The following is a 23,675-nucleotide window of genomic DNA, read 5'->3' on the forward strand; positions in this document are numbered from 1 at the left end:
ATCCACCGTCGGCCTCAATCTGCGCCAGCTCCCCTGCCGGCGTAGATTTAGTTAATTTTAGAAAATAAACGAAATATACCCTGGCAGGGGAGCTGGCGCAGATTGAGGCCAGCGGTGGATGTGCGACCGGCGACTAAAACGCTAGTCTTAATAAATGAACCCATAAGTCCTTTTTTTTTCAGGAACACCGCAACCCATTTTCACAAAACGGGTATCATTTTAATCAGCAGGATCAACCCTACCGGGCAGTATGCCTTGTATGATTGGGCTGATCCTGCAGACAGGTGCTCTTTAAATGTCTAATATACTTTTGTTTCAGGATTTCACTGATGTCTGCTGTCAGTAAATGGAACTGTTCATATTATACATTCCAAAGTAAAGACTTGTCCTGGAGAAATGATTGTACGGCTCATTGAGTGTATTACAGCGCTCACGTCTGATGAGCGACCTTTCTACTTGCATCTAGACGGGTTTTCAGTCTGTGAATGAACACAGTGCTCCCATTCTCTAACAGCAAGAAGAGTTCTTGGACAAATATGAGCAATTCAATGCAGACTTTTTATTACACAGTGTTAATAATTTTTTTTGGACCAAGTAGACCTATTGTGTCTAATTTGGGAGAATAAGGTTTTGACACAGACATAATTTTTTAAATATTTTCCAAAAAAAAGTCTGTTTAGAACTGACTAGCTTTTTTCTATCTAAAGGAGGAGAATGGGTAGGGAAGTGTGGCTTAACTACTGGCAGTGTCCAGAGCGGAAACATGCTGCGTGTGGGAGCGTGATCTCCTGTTATGGACACCCCTCATATCATAGGCACTAGTATGATTTATAATAGTGTGTGTCTCTGCATGACCTTACTTCTACAGTATAATTCAGTGTATGCACGGTTGGACAGAGACACACAGCATTATAAATCATTCTAATGCCTGCGGTCCTGTGTCCATAACAGGAAATCACGCTCCCACACACAGTGTTTTCTACACTGGACACGCTCCTCTGAGAGAGGCCAAAGGCTATGGTCACATGGCGGATTTTGACACTGGACTAAACTTGTACTGGTTCTTCTCAGGCCCTCTGCTCTGAGTGACAGTTCTAGTATCCAATCAGGAGTCCTCTAGAGCGGTCACAGAGCAAAGGGGGAGGGACCGGGCACTGAACATGAATGAAGTATCTCTTAGGCATGTGCCCTCAGGGGGGATGCTTGCATGACCATCACTCTTCTTGGCACTCTATAGGTGCTGTCAGCAGTTTTGAGAAGTCACTACTGTTAACAGACTTAGGGCATGTTCACATGGCAGATTTCCCATGTTAATTTTGGCATGTGTTCTGCACCCAAAACCAGTATTCTACCTCTTATTTTTCCTCAATGGAAATTCACGCTGCTGTTCCATTGAATTGAGCTAATCCGTGGTCTGATCTGTGACACTACTAATCTGCTACAGAAATCCAAGGATCAGTCTTGGATTTCTGTACTGTATTCTGCAGTGAATACAAATCAGATTTTTTTTATTGTGTATTTTCTGCCATGTGAACATGCCCTTAAAGGGGTTGGGTCATCTCATACATTGATGGCATAAGGTTAGGATATGCCATCAATGTCAGATGGGTGTACGTCCCACCTAAAAGTAAAGGAGAGCACACCGCTAATGCGCAACATGTTTTCCATTCATCACTAAAGCGTGCTATGGATTCACTGCTATGGGACTGCGGATAATAGCCAAGGCAGCGTTTGCATGTGTAGCTGCTCTCTGCACCTATCTGACATTGGTGGCATTTCTTAGTGATATGCAATGAATGTATGAGATGAGACAACACCTTTAAAGGGGTTTTCTGAGAATAGCTAACCTCAAACTGATGCCTTCCACTAATGAAAGAATCATACTTGTCTACTCCCCTGCTCTGGTCTTCCATGATGGTCCCCAGGTTTCTTATGGACACGTCACCACTAAAGCTAGTCCTTGGCTCCAGCAAAGTAGGTGACCATACTCAGGAGGAAGTAAACTAGCTGGGGACTGAAAGAGGAGGAGCAACAGAGAGCAGGTAAGTATGAATCAATAGGCTGCTTCAGTTATAAGTTAGTTATTCCTGGACAGCCTCTTTAAAGGGATTGTCCCATGACAACAACTTATCCTGCATCCACAGGTTAGGAGATAAATGTCTTATTGTCAGGGATCTAACTTCTGAAACCCTTGCCGATTACTAGAATGGGGGCCCATGTTCCTCGGGTGAATGGAGCGGCAAGCAGGTATGCTCCATTCAATTCTATGGGACTGCTGGAGACATTAAAGTATGTGTGCTATGGATATGGGATAAGTTGTTGTCATGGGACAACCCCTTTAATCTGCCACTGAACCTGAAACCACAGTACTTTGGTACATTTATGAAATTTTCCTCATAAAGTTCATTGTCTTTCTAACTTACAGGCTTCTGTTTCTCTCTTTAGGGAGTCCTGGACAGATTTTCTCAGATTCAGCCCAAGTTAATCTTCTCGGTGGAGGCCGTAGTCTATAACGGGAAGGAACATTCTCATTTGGAGAAACTGCACAGTGTAGTAAAAGGTACAGTACTGGCTGCCATTGGCTTTACATACATCAGTTTACTGTACAGAGAAATTAGGATAATAGTAAGAAACATCTACAGTGATCTATAGCTAAGCCACACATCTGCAGTGATGTGTGGTAATCTGCATGCCACCATCGCAGTACAGCAATCTGTCTATCACATTATTGTAGTAAGTAAGTAGGTCATGTTGTCAATTGCAGAACCATCTGTGTATCAAGGATGGCCAGACTCTTGCATCTTAAAGAGGTTCCCTGGGTGTTTAATATTGGTGACCTATCGTCAGGTTACGTCATCAATACCTGATTGGTGAGGGTTCCACACCCAGCACCCACGCTCATCAGCTGTTTGAAGAGGCCGCGGCACTTTGGTGAGTACCACGGCCTCCTCACAGCTTACCAAGCACCGCACCGTTCATTGGCTAGTGGCTGTGCTTGGTATCACAGTTCAGGCCCAATCCTTTCAGTGGGACTGAGCTGGGCCTTGGCCATATGACTGAAGAATGTGATGTTACTGGCCTAGGAAGAGGCCACTGTGCTCATGGAACTCCACAGCCTCTTTAGACAGCTTGGGGGTGCCAGGAGTCAGATTCCCACTGATCAGATATTGATGACCTATCCTGAGGATTAGTCATTGATATCAAACACCCAGACAGGGTGGATCAGGTGTTATAATGAATAATCATTTCCATACACCTGCATGGGGTTGTTTCTGCAGCATGGATTTCTGTAAGCCACTTTCAGATGGCTGGTAGTCACAGAAACTTGTGCAACAAATCTGCTGTGGGATTATACACTAAGGCCTCTTTCACACGGGCGTTGCGGGTGATGTGCGAGAAAAGATGCGGGTGCGTTATGGGGAAAATGTGCGATTTTTTTTCCCCGCAAGTGCAAAGCGTTTTAATGCGATTTACGCGCATGTGAGAAAAATCAGCATTTTTGGTACCCAGACCCGAACTTCTTCACAGAAGTTTGGGTTTGGGTTAGGTGTTGTGTAGATTTTATTATTTTCCCTTATAACAAGTAAAATAGTGATGGAGGGGTTAAAAAAAAAAATTAAAAAATTTAACTCGCCTCATCCACTTGTTTGCGCAGCCCGGCTTCTCTTCTTTCTTCTTTGATGAACTGGGAGGAAAAGGACCTTTGGTGACGTCACTGCGCTCATCACATGGTCCATCACATGATCCATCACCATGGTGATAGACCATGTGATCTGCGCAGTGACTTCACCAAAGGTCCTTTTCCTCCCAGGTCATTAAAGAAGAAGAAAGAAGACGAGCCGGGCTGCGCGAACAAGTGGATGAGGTGAGTTTAATATTTTTAGTTTATTTTTTAACCCCTCCATCCCTATCTTACTAAGCATTCTGTATTAAGAATGCTATTATTTTCCCTTATAACCATGTTATAAGGGAAAAAAATAAAGATCGGGTCCCAATCGTCACCTAGCAACCATGCGTGAAAATCGCACCGCATCCTCACTTGCTTGCGGATGCTTGTCATTTTCACGCAGCCCTATTCACTTCTATGGGGCCTGTGTTGCGTGAAAAACGCACAATATAGAGCATGCTGCGATTTTCACGCAACGCACAAGTGATGCGTGAAAATCACCACTCATGTGCACAGCCCCAGAGAAATTAATGGGTCCGGATTCAGTGCGGGTGCAATGCGTTCACCTCACGCATTGCACCCGCGCGGAAAACTTGCCGGTGTGAAAGAAGCCTAAAGATACCTCTACTCAGGAGAGAAAATCCACAGCATTTCTGCTACAATTTTCTTGGCAGCAAAGTCTGTACCATATAGTGAGGATTTAGGTGTGGAATTAATAGCGTACATACTTTGGTTTGCTGCAGATTTCCCCCTCTGCATTGTAAAGAGTGAAATCCGTGTTAGGCTGAAACTTGGTCTCCAGAACATCTCCTAGCAAAAATCTATTAAAACCAAGAACCAAACATGGATAACATCTGTGTGTGAGGGAGCGGTAATCACGGACATAATTAGGGCATACTTCTGTAGTGTCATCACAGACCCACGGTGTCAATGAGGACGTGTGCTGTCTGTGGAGACCACAGTCCGTGAGTGACTGATGTGTGAAAGAGGCCTGTGGTCAAATGTACGCAGTGCAGCTTTATGCAACTTTTTTTTTTTTAAAAAAGCTAAAACCGGGATTGGATCATGAAAACATGAAAACTGTAAAGGAAAGCTTCTCTTTTCCTGGATCCAAATCCAATTCCCGGGTCTTATGATGTTATATTGTCCGTAGCTGGGGTGTATAAAGAGCCGCCAGAGTACATTCACGGTTGAGTGACTCGCACATAAGAAATGTTGATTTACAATAAAATAATGTACGTTTTTGCTATTTTTATAGGTAGAAAGTAGAATATACCGTAACAATGCAATACCTACTGTGTCGTCTTTTTTTCTGCATGCTTATTCCACTCTCTGAAGTCCATTCTGCTTCTTCTTTACTCAGGATTACCAGATTTGAAGAAAGTTGTTGTCATCCCTTATGTTCTTCCTAAAGATAAAATAGACATCTCCAAGATTCCTAACAGGTTGGTTGGGATGAGGGCTGCAATCCATTATACTGGGTTTCTTTCCAGTGGTAGTCGTGTACTGACTGCCAATTATTAAATCCAGTCCTCTCTTTAAGGCCTCATGCACATGACCGTTCAGTTTTTTGCGGTCCGCAAACAACGGAAGCCGCCCGTGTGCCTTCCGCAATTTATGGAACGGACGGCCCATTGTAGAAATGCCTATTCTTGTCCACAAAACTGACAAGAATAGGACATGCTATATTTTTTTGGGGGGGCCACGGAACGGAGCAACGAATGCTGTCCGCATCTTTTGCGGCGCCATTGAAGTGAATGGGTCCGCACCCGAGCCGCAAAAAATGCGGCTCGGATGCAGACCACAACAACGGCCGTGTGCATGAGGCCTAAAGGGGTTATCTGGGAATATATACTTATGACCTGTCCTCTGGATAGGTCTTCAATGTCAGATCGGCAGGAGTCCGACACCTGGGACCCCGCCGATCAGGGAGCCGGCTACACTCACCAGAGCTTCTGTGTGTGGCGACTGCCTGAAACAGCTGATTGACGGGGGTGCGGGGTCCCGGACCCCCGCCAATGTGATAATGATGATCTGTCCTGACGATAGGTTATCATTATCAATTCTTGGATAACCCCTTTAATAATGGATGTATATTTTACCAAAAAACATTATATTTTACCATAAACATTAACATGGCTTTTCCACTCAGATTCTCGTGCAGAAAAACCATAACGCAATACAGTACCAGCAAAGTGTATGAGATTAGCCAAATGTCATGTACACTTTGCTTTTTGGTTCTGTGTGGTAATTGACCCGCCAGGAGAATTTGGAAGCCCACAACATGTCAATACTCTGTGCGGCATCAAATCCGCAGTTAACACATGCAGGTTTTTGTGCAGATTTAATGCGGAAATGCACAGAAATCCGCCTGGAAATTTGTGCAGCCCGTACCCATGTCAATGGGAGCAGCTCTGTAGTAACCAGCTCCAGTTCTGGAGCCAACTTCTCCTGATGCAGCTACACTGATTGTTGGGGGTGCAGGGTTTCGGACCCCCATCGATCAGCCTATCCTGAGGATAAGCCATCACTTAGTAAAGGCTGGGCAACCCCTTTAAGGGTCCATTCACACGTCCGTTTTTTCTTTCCTGATCTGTTCCGTTTTTTCTGGAACAGATCTGGACCCATTCATTTTCAATGGGTCCTGGAAAAAAACGGACAGCACAATGTGTGCTGTCCGTTTCCGTTGTTCCGTTCCGCATGTCCGTTTAAATATAAAACATGTCCTATTCTTTTCCTGAAAAATCGGATCCTGGTACAATACAAATTCAATGGATCCGCAAAAAACGGAAGACATACGGATGTCATTCCGTATGTTATCCGTTTTATACGGAATCCGTTCCTGGAAATGACATTTAAATTATTATTTTTTTTCCAAGAAATCCAAACAACTTTATTTGCTTATTGAAATTTATACATTCTTCCGTTTTTTTGCGGATCCGCAAAAAACGGATGACATACGGAAACATTTTCAGGAACAACGGATCCGCAAAAAACGGACAGAAAATCGGATTATAGAAAAATACTGACGTGTGAATGTAGCCTAAGTGTGCTATTGTAACATGTCTTGTGTGTGATGGCAACTGAACATGCACTTTTTTGTTTTATTTTTTTTTTGTGGCAGGGAAGTATATCGCAGCATTGAAGTACTGGGCTGGGTTAAGTCACTTTTAGGCCTAGTTCACACTTCAGTTATTTGGTCAGTGATTTCCACCAGTGATTGTGAGCCAAAACCAGGAGTGGATCCTACTGAGATACTGAAAGCTATAAAGGAGAAATTTCCTCCTGTTCTGTGTTTCTGACCCACATTTAGTTTTGGCTCACAATCACTGATGGAAATCACTGAAGTCCTAACTAGGCCTTAAAGGGGTTATCCGGAAATATATATTGATGGCCTATCATCTGAATAGACACCCGGGACCCTTGCTGATCAGCTGTTAGAAGAGGCCATCGCTCCGTGAGCGCTGCGGCCTCTTCCTAGGCCAAGTGACGACACCGTTCATTGGTCACACAACCTAGTTACAGCTGGGCCCCATTGAATTGCATGGGGCTGAGCTGAGATACCAAGCAGTGCCGCTATACTCTGTATGGTGCTGTCCTTGAAAAGCTCTCAGGAGCTGACTGCTCTGCCCAGAGTTCAGGGGAGCATGCCAACGCCCTGATCAACAGCTGATCGTTGGGAGTGCCAGTACTCAGATCCCCACCATTGTGATAATGGTGACATAACCTGAGCATAGGTCTTCATTATCTTTACCTGGATAACCCATTTAACACGTGATTTTGTGTAGACCAACATATTTGAGCTTGCATGAAGTACTCCTAAGTCTTATATGAGTTTTCTAAAAGTTGTCTGTTGGGGTTTCAGTGGAACAAGTAATCCGGGAAATCGCTGGTCATCATTACTACCAGCCCCCAAATGTAAACCAGGGAGCAAATACTGGGACAGCACCATATAAAGCAGTTCAGAGAACCCTTCCCGTGGCATCGTATTGAAGTGCCTACCTGAGGTTACCAATGCTAGTTCCTAGTTTGTCTCCCCGTCTTTCTTGTAGACTTCTATTGGAATGACAGGTATTAAAATGCAGTCCTCATAAAAGGCTGTGGATGTTCATTTTCATCTCTGTTCTCTGGTCCAGTCTGACTGAGCGAGGAGGGAAATAGAGCAGAAGAATGGTATCCGATGCCTGCGTGTCTTGTCTAGTTAGGGGATAAATGACGTATTTATATAAAATGACATTGTGGTTCTGCGGTGACTAAGAGGAGATGGGACACTTCTTGGCAACACGTTAAGTATTCATTAACACATCTGCAGCAATATTTCATTTGACGAGTCTGTTTCCTAAATTTTTATTTTTTTTGGTGCGGCATGTTGTATACATGAATGAAGACATGACAGCGTCATCTCTTCTAGGGAAACAAACAGGAACAGATAGAGAAGATTTCATGACAAAAGCACTGCAGAGTTGTGTTTGCCATCGCTGTATGTGCTACGTCCTTATCACATCTAATCACTAATTGTAAGCCATAGCTGTTCATATTATTATTGGCTTATAGCAGTGATGGGGAACCTTTTAGAGACCGAGTGCCCAAACTGCAACCCAAAACCCAATTATTTATTGCAAAGTGCCAAAACGGCAATTTACCTGAATACCAATATAGTATGTACTTTATCATTTAGCTATACTGTATTTTTCGCCCTATAAGACGCACCGGCCCTTAAGACGCACCTAGGTTTTAGAGGAGGACAATAAGAAAAAATGTTTTTCATTAGATCTCAGATCAGGCCAGCAAAGAGACCCCCAATGTTAATCGGACCTCATCTGAAAGCCCCAATCAGACCCCCAATGTTAATAAGCCCCTTAATCAGACCTCAGATCAGACCCCCAATGTTAATAAGACCCCAGTAAGACCTCAGATCACACCCCCATGCCATTTATGAGCCCCATTATTTGCCCCCATGCCAGTTATGATCTCCAGTGCCATTTATTATGCACCCAGTGCCATTTATTATGGTCCCAGTATGAGCCCCAGTGCCACAGAGCAAATAAAATAAAAAACCCAAGTACCTCTCCTGCTCCTGGACGCCGCCGTTCCTCACCTCCAGCGCGCTCTGTCTTATTCCTGCTGTCAGCTGTGCTGTGATCCGGCTTGCAAAGCGTGAGGTCACAGCGCTCCCTCACACTGTGCGCAGCCTTCACAGCCGACAGCCGAGGACCAGGAAGCGGTGAGTACAGAGCCTTCGCCTCTTCTCGGTCCTCCAGTACTAATGTGCGCTTCCAAAATGGAAGCGCTTCATTAGTATTCGCCCCATAAGACGCAGGGGCATTTCCCCCCACTTATGCGTCTTATGGGTCGAAAAATACGGTAATAGCCTGCCTACATTCAATGCGCTGCCTGTGCCGTTCATAGTGCGCCCTGCGCTGATGAATGGCAGGAGAAGTCTAAGGCATATTGGTACACCATACACTTTTTCCAGAGCGTGCGTGCCCACAGAGAGGGCTCTGAGTGCCGCCTCTGGCACCTGTGCCATAGGTTCCCCACCACTGGCTTATAGCATTCCCTACATTAACCCAAACATCCTAAAACTTCCCACAGATGGGGATTGTAGCCCTTTTTGTTTAAACCCTTTCCTGACGCAGTGATTTTCTGATTTCCCTAAGCCGTAACTTTTTTATTTTTCAGTTCACATAGCCGTATGAGGACTTATTTTTTGCGGCACAAATTGCACTTCTAATGCCACCATTTAATATTGCATAGAATGTAGTATGAAGCTGGAACAAAAATTCCAAATGGGGTGGAATTGGAAAAAAAAATTCAATTTTGCCACAGGTTTACGGGTTTTGTCCCTAAGGCGTTTCCTATGCCGTAAAACTGACTTGTGCTCTTTATTCTCCAGGTCATTACGATTACAGTGATACCACATACATATGTTAAAGAATAAATATAAAAAAAAATGTTTTCTTTTCATAGCCATATTCTGACCCCCCATAACTTTTTATAGTTATGTCTACGGAGATGTTTAAGTGCTCATTTTTAGTGGGATGATCTGTAGTTTTTGTTAATACCATATTGGGATGTGCCTGACTTTTTGATCACTTTTTATAGAATTTTTTTGGGAGGTAAAGTGATGAAAAAACAGCTAATCGGCAATTTTCTTCCATTATGCCATTCACGCTAGTACAGCACATGTACGGCGGATGTTGCAAAGGGTTTAAAGCGATCCTCCAGTTCAACAAAAAAAATTCACATTAACAAACAGAACACTTACCTGGTGACCTCTCTTTCATCTTTTTAGCTGCAGATCTGACAATTCTTGGTCTCCTCTTTTGCCAGCCAAGATGGCCGCACTGCTGCTCAGACTGCTTGATGCATACTGTGCATTTGGTAGCCCAAAACACTTCCTGCTGCTCTTGGATTAGCCATACTGCTCACATGAACAATGCTGGCCAATCCAAGAGCAGGGCGGCTGGGCAAGCAGGAAGTGTCCTGGGCTACTAAAACACAGTGTGCATCAGGTAGTCTGAGTAGCGGTACAGCCATCTTGGATGACAGAACAGGAGCCTGAGAATTAGCGGATCTGCAGCTAAAAAGATTACATCACTTAAGTCGGTCACAAGGCTAAGGCACATCTCAGTATCATTCAAATGAATGGGCCTGAGCTGCAATACCAAGCACAGCCACTTTGCAATGGACGGCACTGTGATTGGTATGCTGTGAGAAGCCCACAGCATTCGCCTGAGCACCGTGGCCTCTTCAAACAGCTGATCAGTGCAGTTGCCGGATGTTGGACACTTAGGCCCCTTTCACACGGGCGAGTATTCTGCGCAGATGCGATGCGTGAGTTGAACGCATTGCACCTGCACTGAATCCCGACCCATTCATTTCTGTGGGGCTGTTCACATGAGCGGTGATTTTCACGCATCACTTGTGCGTTCCGTGAAAATCGCAGCATGCTCTATATTGTGCGTTTTTCACGCAACGCAGGCCCCATAGAAGTGAATGCGGTTGCGTGAAAATCGCAAGCATCCGCAAGCAAGTGCGGATGCGGTGCGATTTTCACGCACGGTTGCTAGGAGACGATCGGGATGGAGACCCGATCATTATTATTTTCCCTTATAACATGGTTATAAGGGAAAATAATAGCATTCTGAATACAGAATGCATAGTAAAATAGCGCTGGAGGGGTTAAAAAATAAAATAAAAAAATTTAACTCACCTTAATCCACTTGATCGCGGAGCCGGCATCTCCTTCTGTCTTCTTCTTTGCTGTGTGGAGCAACAGGACCTGTGGTGACGTCACTCCGGTCATCACATGGTCCATCACATGATCCATCACCATGGTAAAAGATCATGTGATGACCGGAGTGACGTCACCACAGGTCCTGTTCCTCCACACGGCAAAGAAGAAGACAGAAGGAGATGCCGGCTCCGCGATCAAGTGGATTAAGGTGAGTTTAAAAAAAAATCTTTTTTTTTAATCCCTCCAGCGCTATTGTACTATGCATTCTGTATTCAGAATGCTATTATTTTCCCTTATTACCATGTTATAAGGGAAAATAATACAATCTACAGAACACCGATCCAAAGTTTGGGTACCAAACAGAGACTGTTCATTTTATGGTTTTGGCGTTCCCTGGCGTAGACCTTAGTAAAACTTCTTCCAAGACACCAGACCTTTAATGTTTTCAGATTGCGCTGGCTGTATTACGTACAGTATGTGTATGGATATCATTTTATGTAATAGTTTCTAGCTCTTAGTGTACAGTTTTCCATCAGCAGAAGTCTTAGGGCCTTGTAGACGCGGAGCCCCCCCATAGTTTCTTGCGTGTATTCTGACAAGCCATGATGAACTATATTGTTAGTGCAGTAACACACGTGCACATCACTCCTGCTAGTTTATATTCTTCATGTCATTGACGGTATTGATGTGGAAAGTTGTAAATATAATGTATGAAAAGTTGCAGAAACAGATTAATCCCAGGACGCTGGAGCCCAGAACACATACTGTCTGCTCCACCCCTGGTCACCGAGCAGTTAACAGATTTTTCAGGAGCTGCTAAATTATGGTAATGCATTGACATTTTTCATGTAAATTTCTGGGACAAGTATTCACTTGAACGTCTGGAGGAGAAGATTTATCTCTTCATAATGAGTGAAAATGGAAATTCATATTACAGTGTGCGCCTTTCCCTCTTTTTCTTTTGTATTCTTGTTTTTATTTTTTGTTTGATTAGTTTCCCTCTAAATGTAATTTTTCATAGCGTGCTTGGCACGTGCCCATTTATAATTCATCCTCTTGCAGACTTGATAGAAAAAGCTCCATTTTTTCAGTGCATTGATGCAGACATAGGTCACGGTGGGCAATTCCGTGGCGCATAAATGGGCGCAGTGGATATTAGGGAGCATTATACTGTGGCGTAGGGCGCCCTGCACCTTCTAGGCTATTCTTTTCTCATCTGGTATAAAACCTGTTTGATGCAGCCTTCCTTTGTATTCACAATCTGTCTCCCGTTTTCCGTGCGATTGTGCTCTGCCATCTGCCAAATGAAATGCATTTCATAAATCTGCCAACCTATTGCATGGTCTGAACTTGTGCCTGACCTTTTCTTTCTTGCACTTTTATCTCTGTAATTGTCCTTCCTAATGCACTTTGTTGAAATAATGAAATGTTTAATTTATATCTGAGTCACATTTGCGGCTGAAACAATCAATGCCTGTCGGGGGCGACGCAGCGTACAATATCAGAATTTATTAACTGTAATGTTGGCGTTACATAACATCTCTCATTGTACACGCCTTGTGTTGGCAGCTGCCAAGTGGGAACGTTTCTCACAAAAAAAGGACATCAGAGTGTCAGGCATTTGTATTGATGGTAATCGTGAAGTGGTGGAGTTATCATCATGGCGCCATGGGGGGGGGGGGGAGAGGAAGCGTTCATGGATCATTTTTATAATTCACGGTGCTTCTAGGTGATGTATTTGATGGCACTTGGGCTATGTATGTAGTTGAGCGATGCCCGGTGTCTTTAGTCTTGTTGTAGAAGTCATAGTGATAGATCATTTTCCTCCTTTTCCTTAGATCTAAAAGGGATTCTAGCCCTAAAGTATTTGCTCTGTGTTTAATGCACGGTAAATCCGAAAATGCGATCTGTGTGTTCTGCCGTTATTTAAATGGAGTCTGTCACCTCCCCCAAGCCCCATGAAGCGCAGTGCTACATGAATAGTTGACTCCACATCACCAATTTATATATATCCATACTCGCCCCCTTTCCTTCATTGTGTACCTGCAAACTGGAGCCTGAATACATTGCAAGGACTCATGAGCATGAAGATATAATGGAGAGGACTGTAGGATGAGTACTCGTGATGTATTCCAGTGCCAGTTTGTGGGTGCATCTCGTGGGAATAGGGGTGATCCAGAGTCAGGGGCAGCAGTACTATTCGTGTTCTACTGCACATCACAGGCCTTGGTGGAGGTGACAGATCCCCTTTCAGGGGCGGATTGGGTATTTCAAGTGGCCCTGGAAAGAAAACTAAAAGTTAGCCCCATGTTATAGGGCTGGTCCAAAGTGACAGAATACCGGGCAACAGAAGTAGGCAGGGCAAGCAATACCGTAGTGCAGGACAAAATACCGCCCAGCAGAACCAAATACCACAGTGAAGCTCAAATGACTGCCGCAGCAGAACCAGATACCACCGTGCAGAACAAAATACCGCCCATCAGAACCAAATATCACCATGCAGCACAATACATTGCCTCAGCAGAACTAACCATCACAGTGCAGCATAAACTACTGCCGTCTGTGCCACAGTATGAAACTAGATCTTCACCCTGAGGACGGTAATACAGATGAATTCAGGAGGACACCTGTGGCCGCCGGCCAAGAGCATAATTGCTCCTACATTTATTTAATCTTTATGTACCTGGCTGGCGACCAAGAGGAGGGCTTGGATTACCAGGAAATTTCCCTGTAGGGTCTATGGCCACTCTGCCTACGTTCCCTTTAAAGTGTTTGTCCTCATTCAATCTAAATTAACGTCTTGTTCCTTCATAACTATGTTGCATTGTATTGTACTGATTGATGACAGTCTGTACCAAAGTCCAGCAGGTGCCTTCACACTTGTGCTGGGTGTCACTTATTTTCAGATATATACTTAAAGGGAATCTGTCACCTGGTTTTATCATTTTAAGCTGTAAACATTGCCATGTTCCATAAACTACCTTATTTCCTGCAGTGCTCTTCTTCCGTCATTTCGTGTTGTCATTTTGATAAAAAAAAGCTCTTTTTCTGTTATGCAAATGAACCTCCAAGGTGCCCAGAGGGGTGTTTTTTTTTTCATCTCTGGAACCCAGTTACACCCCCCTGCAGTGCCCAGCCCGCCTTAATTTGAAGCCCAAGTACACCTCCTGATCCAGAAATATCCTCCCACAGCCGAGGCAAACGGCGGCGCCCCCTCTGCTACGTCATCTTTAACCTTGCAGATACGCTCCGTTATTCTTCGATTGCCTGCGCGATCATAAAGCTCCGGAGGCAACAGCGCTCAGATTACGTCACTGGGCTCGGCGCATGCCCAGTGACACTTTTGAGGATGTTGCCCTCAGGAGCTTTATGATCGCGCAGGCTGTTGGCTGCACTGCGCGTGCGCCAGATTTCCGGCGGCAGACAAGAAGAATAACGGGGCGTATCTGCAAGGTTAAAGATGACGTAGCGGAGGGGGCGCCGCCGTTTGCCTCGGCTGTGGGAGGATATTTCTTGATGAGGAGGCGTGCTTGGGCTTCAAATTAAAGCGGGCTGGGCACTGCAGGGGGGCGTTACTGGGCTCCGGAGATGAAAAAACCCCCCGCCTATCTGGGCACCTTGGAGGTTCATTTGCATAACAGAAAAAGAGCTTTTTTTAAAATCAAAATGACAACACGAAATGAAGGAAGAAGACCACTGCAGGAAATAAGGTCGTTTATGGAACATGGCAATGGTGACAGCTTAAAATGATAAAACCAGGTGACAGATTCCCTTTAAATGAATTGTAAAAGGCAGAGAAGGTTTTAAAATAATATAAAAAAAAATTATACTTAGTATTTAAAGCCTGCTCCAGCAACACTGCTCCAATCCTCCATCCCAGATGTGAACAGTCTTGGTTGAGTTTCTGTACTGGAGTGGGTCAGTGTTAGATTTCGGTACACTGCCTGATGTAAAGGCTACGTTTCTCTGTACAAATTGCCAGAACAAGAGGACCTACAGAATAGAAGATCTGCACCTTGTATGGTGTTAACGGCTCTCTGTTCCAGTACTTGTTATTAATAACCAGATGTTTTATAGTTGGGTTTATGCAGATTTAGTATATTTTGTTGATCTTGACCACAAATCAGATTTTTTTGGGGTAAACTTTTTCGATCTTTGAGTTGACTGGTCTTTGTACATGTTGCTCCACAGACTGGTGTAATCATATAAATATTCTTATGTTTTTACCAGTGTATTTCTGGATGACTTCTTGGCAACTGGAAAAATTGGAGACCAATCTCCTCAGCTGGAATTTGAGCAGCTGCCTTTCAACCACCCTCTTTATATTATGTATTCGTCTGGCACAACAGGTGCCCCCAAGTGTATGGTGCATTCTGCAGGGGTAAGTAAAGTTCCTATTATCGAAACATAGGTGTCAGTCATGGAGGAGAAGAATTGTCTCCAGCTGATCGACGTTTATTCTGTGAGACCAGGTCCACATGAGTGTATTATTGGAGGTCATTATCTCAGATGTGTGACCCAGCCCAATCACAACTTGAACTGACCCGAACTCACAGGGTTATAGACCCCTTTGATGCTTTCAGGCCTGTAAACTCGTGGTTGGGCTGGAAGAATCATCCAAAATACGGATGAGTTGTGTGCACACATTGGGAGTCATTTATTAAGGGACTTGTGACCTTTTTAGTTGCATATCTCTTTTTTTGACTGGCCATGTGACAATATTCAGTTGCTCGGTCGGTTTTACTCTGTGTTCGACAATTGGGTGGGACGGGGGTAGAGTAGGGACCCCTCCAGCAAATTTACTAAGATGTACACCTGCAAACAGACGTAATGTTGGCGAAAAGAGTAGTTTTACGGCAGGCGCACGGTCTGCCGCCTGCCTAATTTATGATGAGACTCACACCTCGTCATAAATCAGCCGAAAAAGGCTGGTCTTCTTAAATATTAATAGACCCCCATTAAGTGTAGGCTCATGTGGACCAGGCCTTAAAGTGAAGCAAACTTGTTGGACAATGTCATTGGCGAGGATTATTATGAAGTGTTAATCTGGGCAGCAAGGGACAATGCAGCTGTAGGGGTGCCACTAAAGATAATATTACCTCATAGCTGTCATAATGGAAATATGAAGACCTCCTGTTTCAGAGCGGTCTTAGAATGATTTCCCCCGCGGGGTCAGCAGAAGAAATGCGCCCTCTGCAGGTTAGATAAATACACTGGTTTTTGCCCTCCGTTACACTTGCAACACTTTCAGATGATTATGGTTTAATGTGGGGCGTATTCTTTGCTATTCAGTTCCATTACTGGAAAAGTCATCTTGAGTAGATTTTTAGATTCTTTTCCAGATTTGAAGTCTATGAATTATTTGAATAATCCCACTTACAAATGTGGTATCTCCAAGTACAATTCCTTTGCCACCCTGTTCACATTTTATGGCAGGGTCACCAACCTCCACTATTCCAGCTGTTGTGAAACTACAACTTCCAGCGTACACACTTGCTTTGCTGATATTTGAGATGCCACAGAAGTAAACTGAGTATGTGGGTAGTTATAGCTGGAGTGTTGAGGGTGGCTGACCCTTGTGTTATGGTGACAAAAAAAAAAACCCTAAAGGGGTTGTCTGAGACCCTGAAAAAATGAGGTGTGTGAATAAAAAATACAAAAAATTCACCTGATTTGGTTCCTGTGGTGTGGCTCCATCCCCGCTGCTTCCAGTCCCCCACCTGCATCCCTTCCGGCAGGGACCAGATCCTACGGGGATGGAGACGCACCGCAGGAACCAGGATGGCAAGAGCAGGTGAGTGGGATTTTTTTGTATTCGTGCACCATGCCCAGCCGTTGTTGTGTATTTTATTTTATTTTTTAAAGGTCCCCAACAACCCATTAAATAAGTAGATGTAAGATATGCTTTCTTAATTAGCTGTTGAGATTTGAAATAGGTCAAATGACCCCCTAATCTAAGACTTGGGAGAGCACTAGCGAGCAGAGGTATATGCTAGTATATGTATCTGTGGACTCTGTTACAGCGTCTTATTGTATCTGTCGTAGCCATTGAAGCTTATTCCCATTGTATTGGAGATCTTTGAACGCAGAAACAAACAGTTTATCACAACCATTTACTCGCCTTACTATAACGTCAGCAGAGCAGACGATGTGTGAAAAGCGCACGAGTCTGCTGACTGCAACGTGCAGTCTCACCTACAGAGCTGCTGTGTCTTCAGCACTTCCATGAGGTGCTCGTGGTGTGTGAGACGGCAGGGGTGACTTTAACCATGTCATTACTTACAGAGTCACAGAAGCTTTCAAACATTCGGGAAGAGGACAGTAGCTTTTAATTTAAAGCGAACCTTTCACCTGGATTTCACTTAATAAACTTTTTCCAGTAACTTATAGATTATCCTCATTCTGTTTCAATGCATTCTTGTGCCGCTTTCCTGGGATGTATATTCATGAAAAAAACACGACTTATAAAGTCCTCGTCTCCAGCTCCTGAAGCCACGGTAGAAGTCAAGGGGGTAGCCCTTCCCTCACTCCAGGCTGTAACTCCCCTGCCCTAACCACTCCTCTAAACAGTGTAACTGACACCCGGCTCAGTCGCCGGGACCGCGCTTGTACAGGCGGCGCATGCGCCGTCGGACTCAAGTGCGATCCTGTAACTGAATCGCGCATGCGCCGTCCCTGATGCCTGCCTGTCTTCTCTTCCTCACGCGCGATTCAGTTACAGGATCGCGCTTGAGTCCGACGGCGCATGCGCCGCCTGTACAAGCGCGGTCCCGGCGACTGAGCCGGGTGTCAGTTACACTGCTTAGAGGAGAGGTTAGGGCAGGGGAGTTACAGCCTGGAGTGAGGAAAGGGCTACCCCCTTGACTTCTACCGTGGCTTCAGGAGCTGGAGACGAGGACTTTATAAGTCGTTTTTTTCATGAATATACATCCCAGGAAAGCGGCACAAGAATGCATTGAAACAGAATGAGGATAATCTATAAGGTACTGGTAATAGGGTCTGGGTCTGTATTGAAGCCCTTATAAATATTGTAGTCGGTTATCGTGGTCTTATCTACATTTAACTGGTGCAAAGTGATGATCACTCATGACAGCTTAGGAGCAGTCACAAATGGCATATAAATAGCCATGTCTCTGTCTCAGTCCTCCTCCTTTTTCTCTGCACGTCAGTAGTTGAGGAATCAGGGGATAGGCTGACGAGGCAGTCTGTCTGTGAGCTAAGTGATGTCCTATACATGGTTGCATGCTCGTTAAGGCCTCTTTCACACTACCATATGGCTACTTCAGTGTTTTGCGGTCCGTTTTTCACGGATCCGTTGTTCCGTTTTTTTGTTTCCATTCCGTTTTTCCGTATGGCATATACAGTAATTACATAGAAAAAATTGGGCTGGGCATAACATTTTCAATAGATGGTTCAGAAAAAAACGGAACGGATACGGAAGACATACGGATGCATTTCTGTATGTGTTACGTTTTTTTTGCGGACCCATTGACTTGAATGGAGCCACGGAACGTGATTTGCGGGCAATAATAGGACATGTTCTATCTTTCAACGGAATGGAAAAACGGAAATACGGAAATGGAATGCATACGGAGTACATTGCGTTTTTTTTGCGGACCCATTGAAATGAATGGTTCCGTATACGGACCGTATACGGAACGCAAAATACGGTAGTGTGAAAGAGGCCTTAGTTATATTTTAACATTTTTCTTGGATATGTGTTTAACGACATTGTATACAGTCCAGCGCTCAATGCAAAGAAATGTATAAAAGTCTACAGCACTATTAGGGTACATTCACACTTGCGTTTTTCTTTTCCGGCACTGAGTTTCGTCAAAAGGGCTCAATGCCGGAAAAGAACTGATCAGGTACGGTATATCCCCATGCATTCTGAATGGAGAGCAATTCGTTCAGGATGCATCAGGATGTCTTCAGTTCAGTCATTTTCATTGATCAGGCAAAAAATAAAACCGCAGCATGCTACGGTTTTATCTCTGGCGAAAAAACTGAAGACTTGCCTGAATTTTTTTCCATAGGAATGTATTAGTGCCAGCATTCAAAATACCGGAATGCCGGATCCGTCCTTATGCTCAGACTGAAAAAAATAAATGCCGGATCCGTTTTGCCGGATGACCCCTTAAAGATAGATCCGGCATGTCAATGCATTTTTCGGACTGATCAGGTACAAATGCCATCAGTTGGCATACGTTTTGCCGGATCACTCTGCCGCAAGTGTGAAAGTAGCCTTAGTAGAAAATATACATACAAAAATCCAAAAAAAGTCTGCTTCCCAGGTCTACGCATTTTGGCTATTTTTCCTCATTCATGGCTATGGCTGAATATCCAAACCACGTAGACTGGGGAAGGAGGCTCTGTGCTTGTATTAATAAAGTTGTGGATATATACATATCTCTCTTTGCGAGTGCTAGACTGCATATTTGGCTGTTACTTTTAGGGCTCATGCACACTGCCATTTTTGCGGTCCGCAAATATTGGATCTGCAAAACACGGATACTGTGCGCGTTCCGCATTTTGCAGAAGGGAATGTCCGCCCCACTTCTATTTTGTTGCGGGTGTCACAGAACGGACACACAGATGTGGACAGCAGATGGTGTGCAGTAAATGGGTCCGTATCAGACCCGCAAAAAATGCGGATTTGATGCGGGCTAAAACAACGGCGGTTGACAATCCAGGAGGTGCTGTGCACAGCTGCTTTAGATTATATGGGTGAGCTGGATATCGTAGTTTTTTTGACATTGTATTAAGTATTTTTGTTTTATTCTTTTCTACTTCTAGGGGACACTGATAAAACATTTATCAGAGCATATTTTGCATGGCAGTACTACCAGCAGTGATGTCATCATGTATTATACAACGGTAATAATCTCTTAAACAACCCAACACATCTGTCTGTCTGTCTATCTATGTATCTGTCTATGGTCTACAACTAATACCCATCGGTCTAGTACATATAACATGTAGTATTGCACTCAAGGAAAGCAGAGTTCCATATTCTCCCTGCTCTTACTGTGAAGAATCCCCTCTGTGTTGGTGTAGAAACCTTTCCTCTAGAACAGTTGGATGCCCCTTTGTTCTAGGGTGTAAGAAGATCATTAATCTCTGCACTGACCTTAGATATTAATTTGTGACATTTGCGACTTACGTTAGTGACTTATGTTCACTTTTAACTTTTGCATTCCGGTTTCTTTCCCTGAAGGCTGGCTGGATGATGTGGAACTGGCTGGTGTCAGCACTTGCCACTGGAGCCTCTGTGGTGCTGTATGACGGCTCCCCTCTTGTACCAAGTCCAAATGTGCTATGGGATCTTGTGGACAGATTGGGGTAAAGTAGATAAGACCACTACTTTTACAGATTGTATACGCTGTACATACGGTAATCCAAGACTGTACAACTGCTTTTACTAAAGCTCCACTTGACCAACCTCTAGTTCAGGGATCCGCAACCTTCGGCACTCCAGCTGTGGTGAAACTACAACTCCCAGCATGCACACCTCCTTGGCTGCTCTCAGAACTCTCAAAGGAGAGAATGGAGCATGCTGGGAGTCGTAGTTTCACAACAACTGGAGTGCCGGAGGTTGCTGATCCCTGCTCTAGTTCAAGCGTATACCCTCCTAATTCATGTTGTTACTGGCATTATGGGTAGAGCCTCCCTGCCACGTTCTCTGTACTCAGGCCCCAGTGTTCCCTAGGGGCTCCTACCTAATTTATTTGTTTATACCACTATTGTGGCATTAAAAAGTCGCAACTTATGGCCAAAGAAAGGAGAGAAAGAAGGTGGGCATTCCCATAACCCATCCTAATTTACTATAACTTGCACCAGTAACTGGCGTACGTCATATCTCAAGTCTGTGCCAGCCTCTGTCTGGTGTACACGTGAGTGCCAGAGATGTGACCAATTTATGAAGAGACGTTTGCCTCTTAATAAATTAGGTGCCTCTTACTCCAGTGTACAGGGATCAATACTCATGTATGGGAAGACCAGTCTTGATAAATGTCCCCTTTTTTGGACACTGAGACACAATGGGCCAGATTTATCATTAGCTCAGGTCAGAATAATGGAGTGAAAAAGTCCCAAAAAAAGTCCCAAACGCTAAAACTGCGCACAAATTTGCGACTTTTTTCTGCTCTGCACTATGCTCGCCAGTTTTCTGAAAGTGGGCGTGTTTTCTTATGTAAATGAATCTCTAGACAGATTTACTATTGGGACTATTTAAAAAAGTCGCAAAAAAGTCGCAATTTCACTCCAGTGAGGACCATGCTTATCTTATGAGACTTTTTAATAGAACATGCGACTTTTTCATAAAAACGTGCGACTTTTTCGTAAAGATGTGCGACTTTTGTAAAGCTGCTTACTGACGGATAAACTGCTACCGTCAAACCACATTTATTACAGTCTTAAAGGGCCGATCATAAATCTGACTTGGCTAAAACTGCCATATGTGAAAGTGGAGTGAGCTGTCAGAGGAATGATAAATCTGGCCCAATGTCTTGTGATTTGATCGACAGATGCAGAATTAGGGGAATTATTTGGCATAGAAGTTCACTTCACACAGAAAAATTAATGCAATCTGATTACACAGCCTGTTTTATCTTTAAAGGGGTTATCCGAGCCTGGAAATGCCCCCCCTTCCCCATACGCCTGGGCCCCTCACAATGATTCTACTTACCTGGCTATAATAATCCCTGCAATCCCTGCACCGCTTGTGGTCCTCAAACGACCACCACTGCTTCTCCCCGTGCGGCAGATTCTGGTCAGTCAATGGCAGGCAGTGAAGGGGAGGCTTGTCCCCGTCATTGGCTGCCCCCCTCTGACACCGGATGTTTTCATCCACGCACGGGGAGAAGCAGCGGCGGCCCCTTTAAAATGAGGCTGTTAGATATAACACATCCATTGAGAGACATAGGCAAATATTAGGTCTGAAGGTAACAGAAAGTAGTGTCGGGGTTACATGGCTCAATTTTCAGGCTTGTTATTAGCAATGAACGCTCGTTCCGGATAATCGGCCTGTGAAAAGGTGCCTGATCACCCCATCATCGGGCAAACCGCTTGTTCATTGGGTTGAATGGGTTAAATGGTGCAGACATCTCAGTCATTGTTTCTGAGAAGCAGCAGATTGTGCTGTGTGATCAGTGAACTGCTGGCCAGAAATTATGAACCTGTATGAGGACGAGCGATGACAGTAGCCATTACTCATGCCATACAGTGAAGGTGATTGCTGCATGTAAATGCAGCACTTCTGCTCCACTGATGAGCAGACAATTGTTGGGAAGGTTCCTTCATGATAATTGCGTTTGCGCAGTGTAAATGCACCTTAAAGCTACATATATTAAAGAAGAACTGCCGCAAAAAATAATATTTTCTGACCTACTAGAAAGGTACATGATGTAATCTGTAGTGAATGTAATCTTCTCACCAGTGAGTACATTTGTGAGTTATCCCCTTCCTTCTGCTTCTCAGCTGTGTCATGTGACCAGCATCTTATGTGTGGACAGGAAGTCAGTTTCTTTATGTATTCCTATGGGAGGCTCAATGTCAGTCTCATAGGAATGAATAGAGAAGTAACTGACTTCCTGTCCTGTGTCAGTTGGCGATCACTGAGTTGGTCACATGACAGCAAAAAATTAGAAGGGATGGGATAGGTCACAAATACAGTCACTGGTAAGATTCCATTCACTACAGATTACATGCACCTTTCTAATGGACCAGAGATTTTTTTTTTTTATGGGAGTGCTACTTTAAAGTAGTTGTCCGCAATTTTAATATTGATAACCTATCCTTAGGAGATAGGGATCTGAATCCTGGCACCTGTGCTCATCATCTTGATTCCCAATCCTAAGGATCCCAATCCCAGGCAACCCTTTATAGGCCCCTTTACACAGGCCAATTTTGCAGATGATTGTTGGGAAGGAAGCTTTTCTTCCCAACAAGCGCCTACTTGTCAGTGGAGGAGACCGCTGCTATTACATGCAGCGATCTCCTCCACAGTATGGGGAGAAGTAATCGTTAATGCAATCGCTTATCCCATACAGACTCGTTGTTTGCCAGCAGAAGATGCTATTTACACAGCAATCGCTGCTGCCTGCAAATGACAATTTTTGTGACTGCATGAATGATGTGATTACCCGATGAACAAGCGAAATGCGCACTTACACCGCCATATAATTGCTAACAAGCCTTCCTATGAACGCTTATTAGTTATCATTTGGCCGAGAAACGGCCCGTGTAAAGGGCGCTTAATCTTCGGCAAATGGTACACAAATCAAGCCCGGGATCCACTGCAGATATCTCCAATAGTCTAATCATTTAATAGATTATGGTGGAACAGGCACTCTATCACCCGGAGTTGTTAGTAGAAAATTTATATTTTATTTCAATTGTTGCTATAGTTATAACCACTGTTAAAATTCCCTAAAAACATGAAGTATATTAAAAAACATATAACATAAGTGCATGTAGATATATAGGATTTAATAAGGCTGGATGTATTCGAACAGACACCTCCCGATGGGGGCTGTGTCTGTGGGGATAGAGACAGCAGGTTAGGTCCGTTTAAATGTTGCAGATAATATCCACAATAAACATAAGAGTCAAAAAGTATAAAAATTATAGATTCAAAATACAGGATACAAAATACAAAAGTCAAACGTAGTAAGTTGTCAGTCCTGCGAACCCCTAGGATCATAGAATATTAGAACATGAATCCATATATTCTATACAATAGGTGTGGATGATACCAAATATAAGCTG

General features: G+C 44.0%; 1 protein-coding gene across 1 annotated transcript in view; it reads left to right on the plus strand.

The window, feature by feature from the left end:
* Nucleotides 1–23,675, plus strand: part of AACS (acetoacetyl-CoA synthetase) — a 133,087-nt gene that overhangs the window by 46,579 nt on the left and 62,833 nt on the right. Inside the window, exons 6-10 of the mRNA XM_040416232.1 lie at nucleotides 2,446–2,560; nucleotides 5,031–5,112; nucleotides 15,138–15,288; nucleotides 19,704–19,784; nucleotides 20,125–20,249. Of these exons, the coding sequence (XP_040272166.1) occupies nucleotides 2,446–2,560; nucleotides 5,031–5,112; nucleotides 15,138–15,288; nucleotides 19,704–19,784; nucleotides 20,125–20,249 (554 nt within the window). The remainder of the gene's footprint in view (nucleotides 1–2,445; nucleotides 2,561–5,030; nucleotides 5,113–15,137; nucleotides 15,289–19,703; nucleotides 19,785–20,124; nucleotides 20,250–23,675) is intronic.

The sequence above is a fragment of the Bufo bufo genome, chromosome 2, assembly GCF_905171765.1.
Source record: "Bufo bufo chromosome 2, aBufBuf1.1, whole genome shotgun sequence".
Taxonomy (NCBI): domain Eukaryota; kingdom Metazoa; phylum Chordata; class Amphibia; order Anura; family Bufonidae; genus Bufo; species Bufo bufo.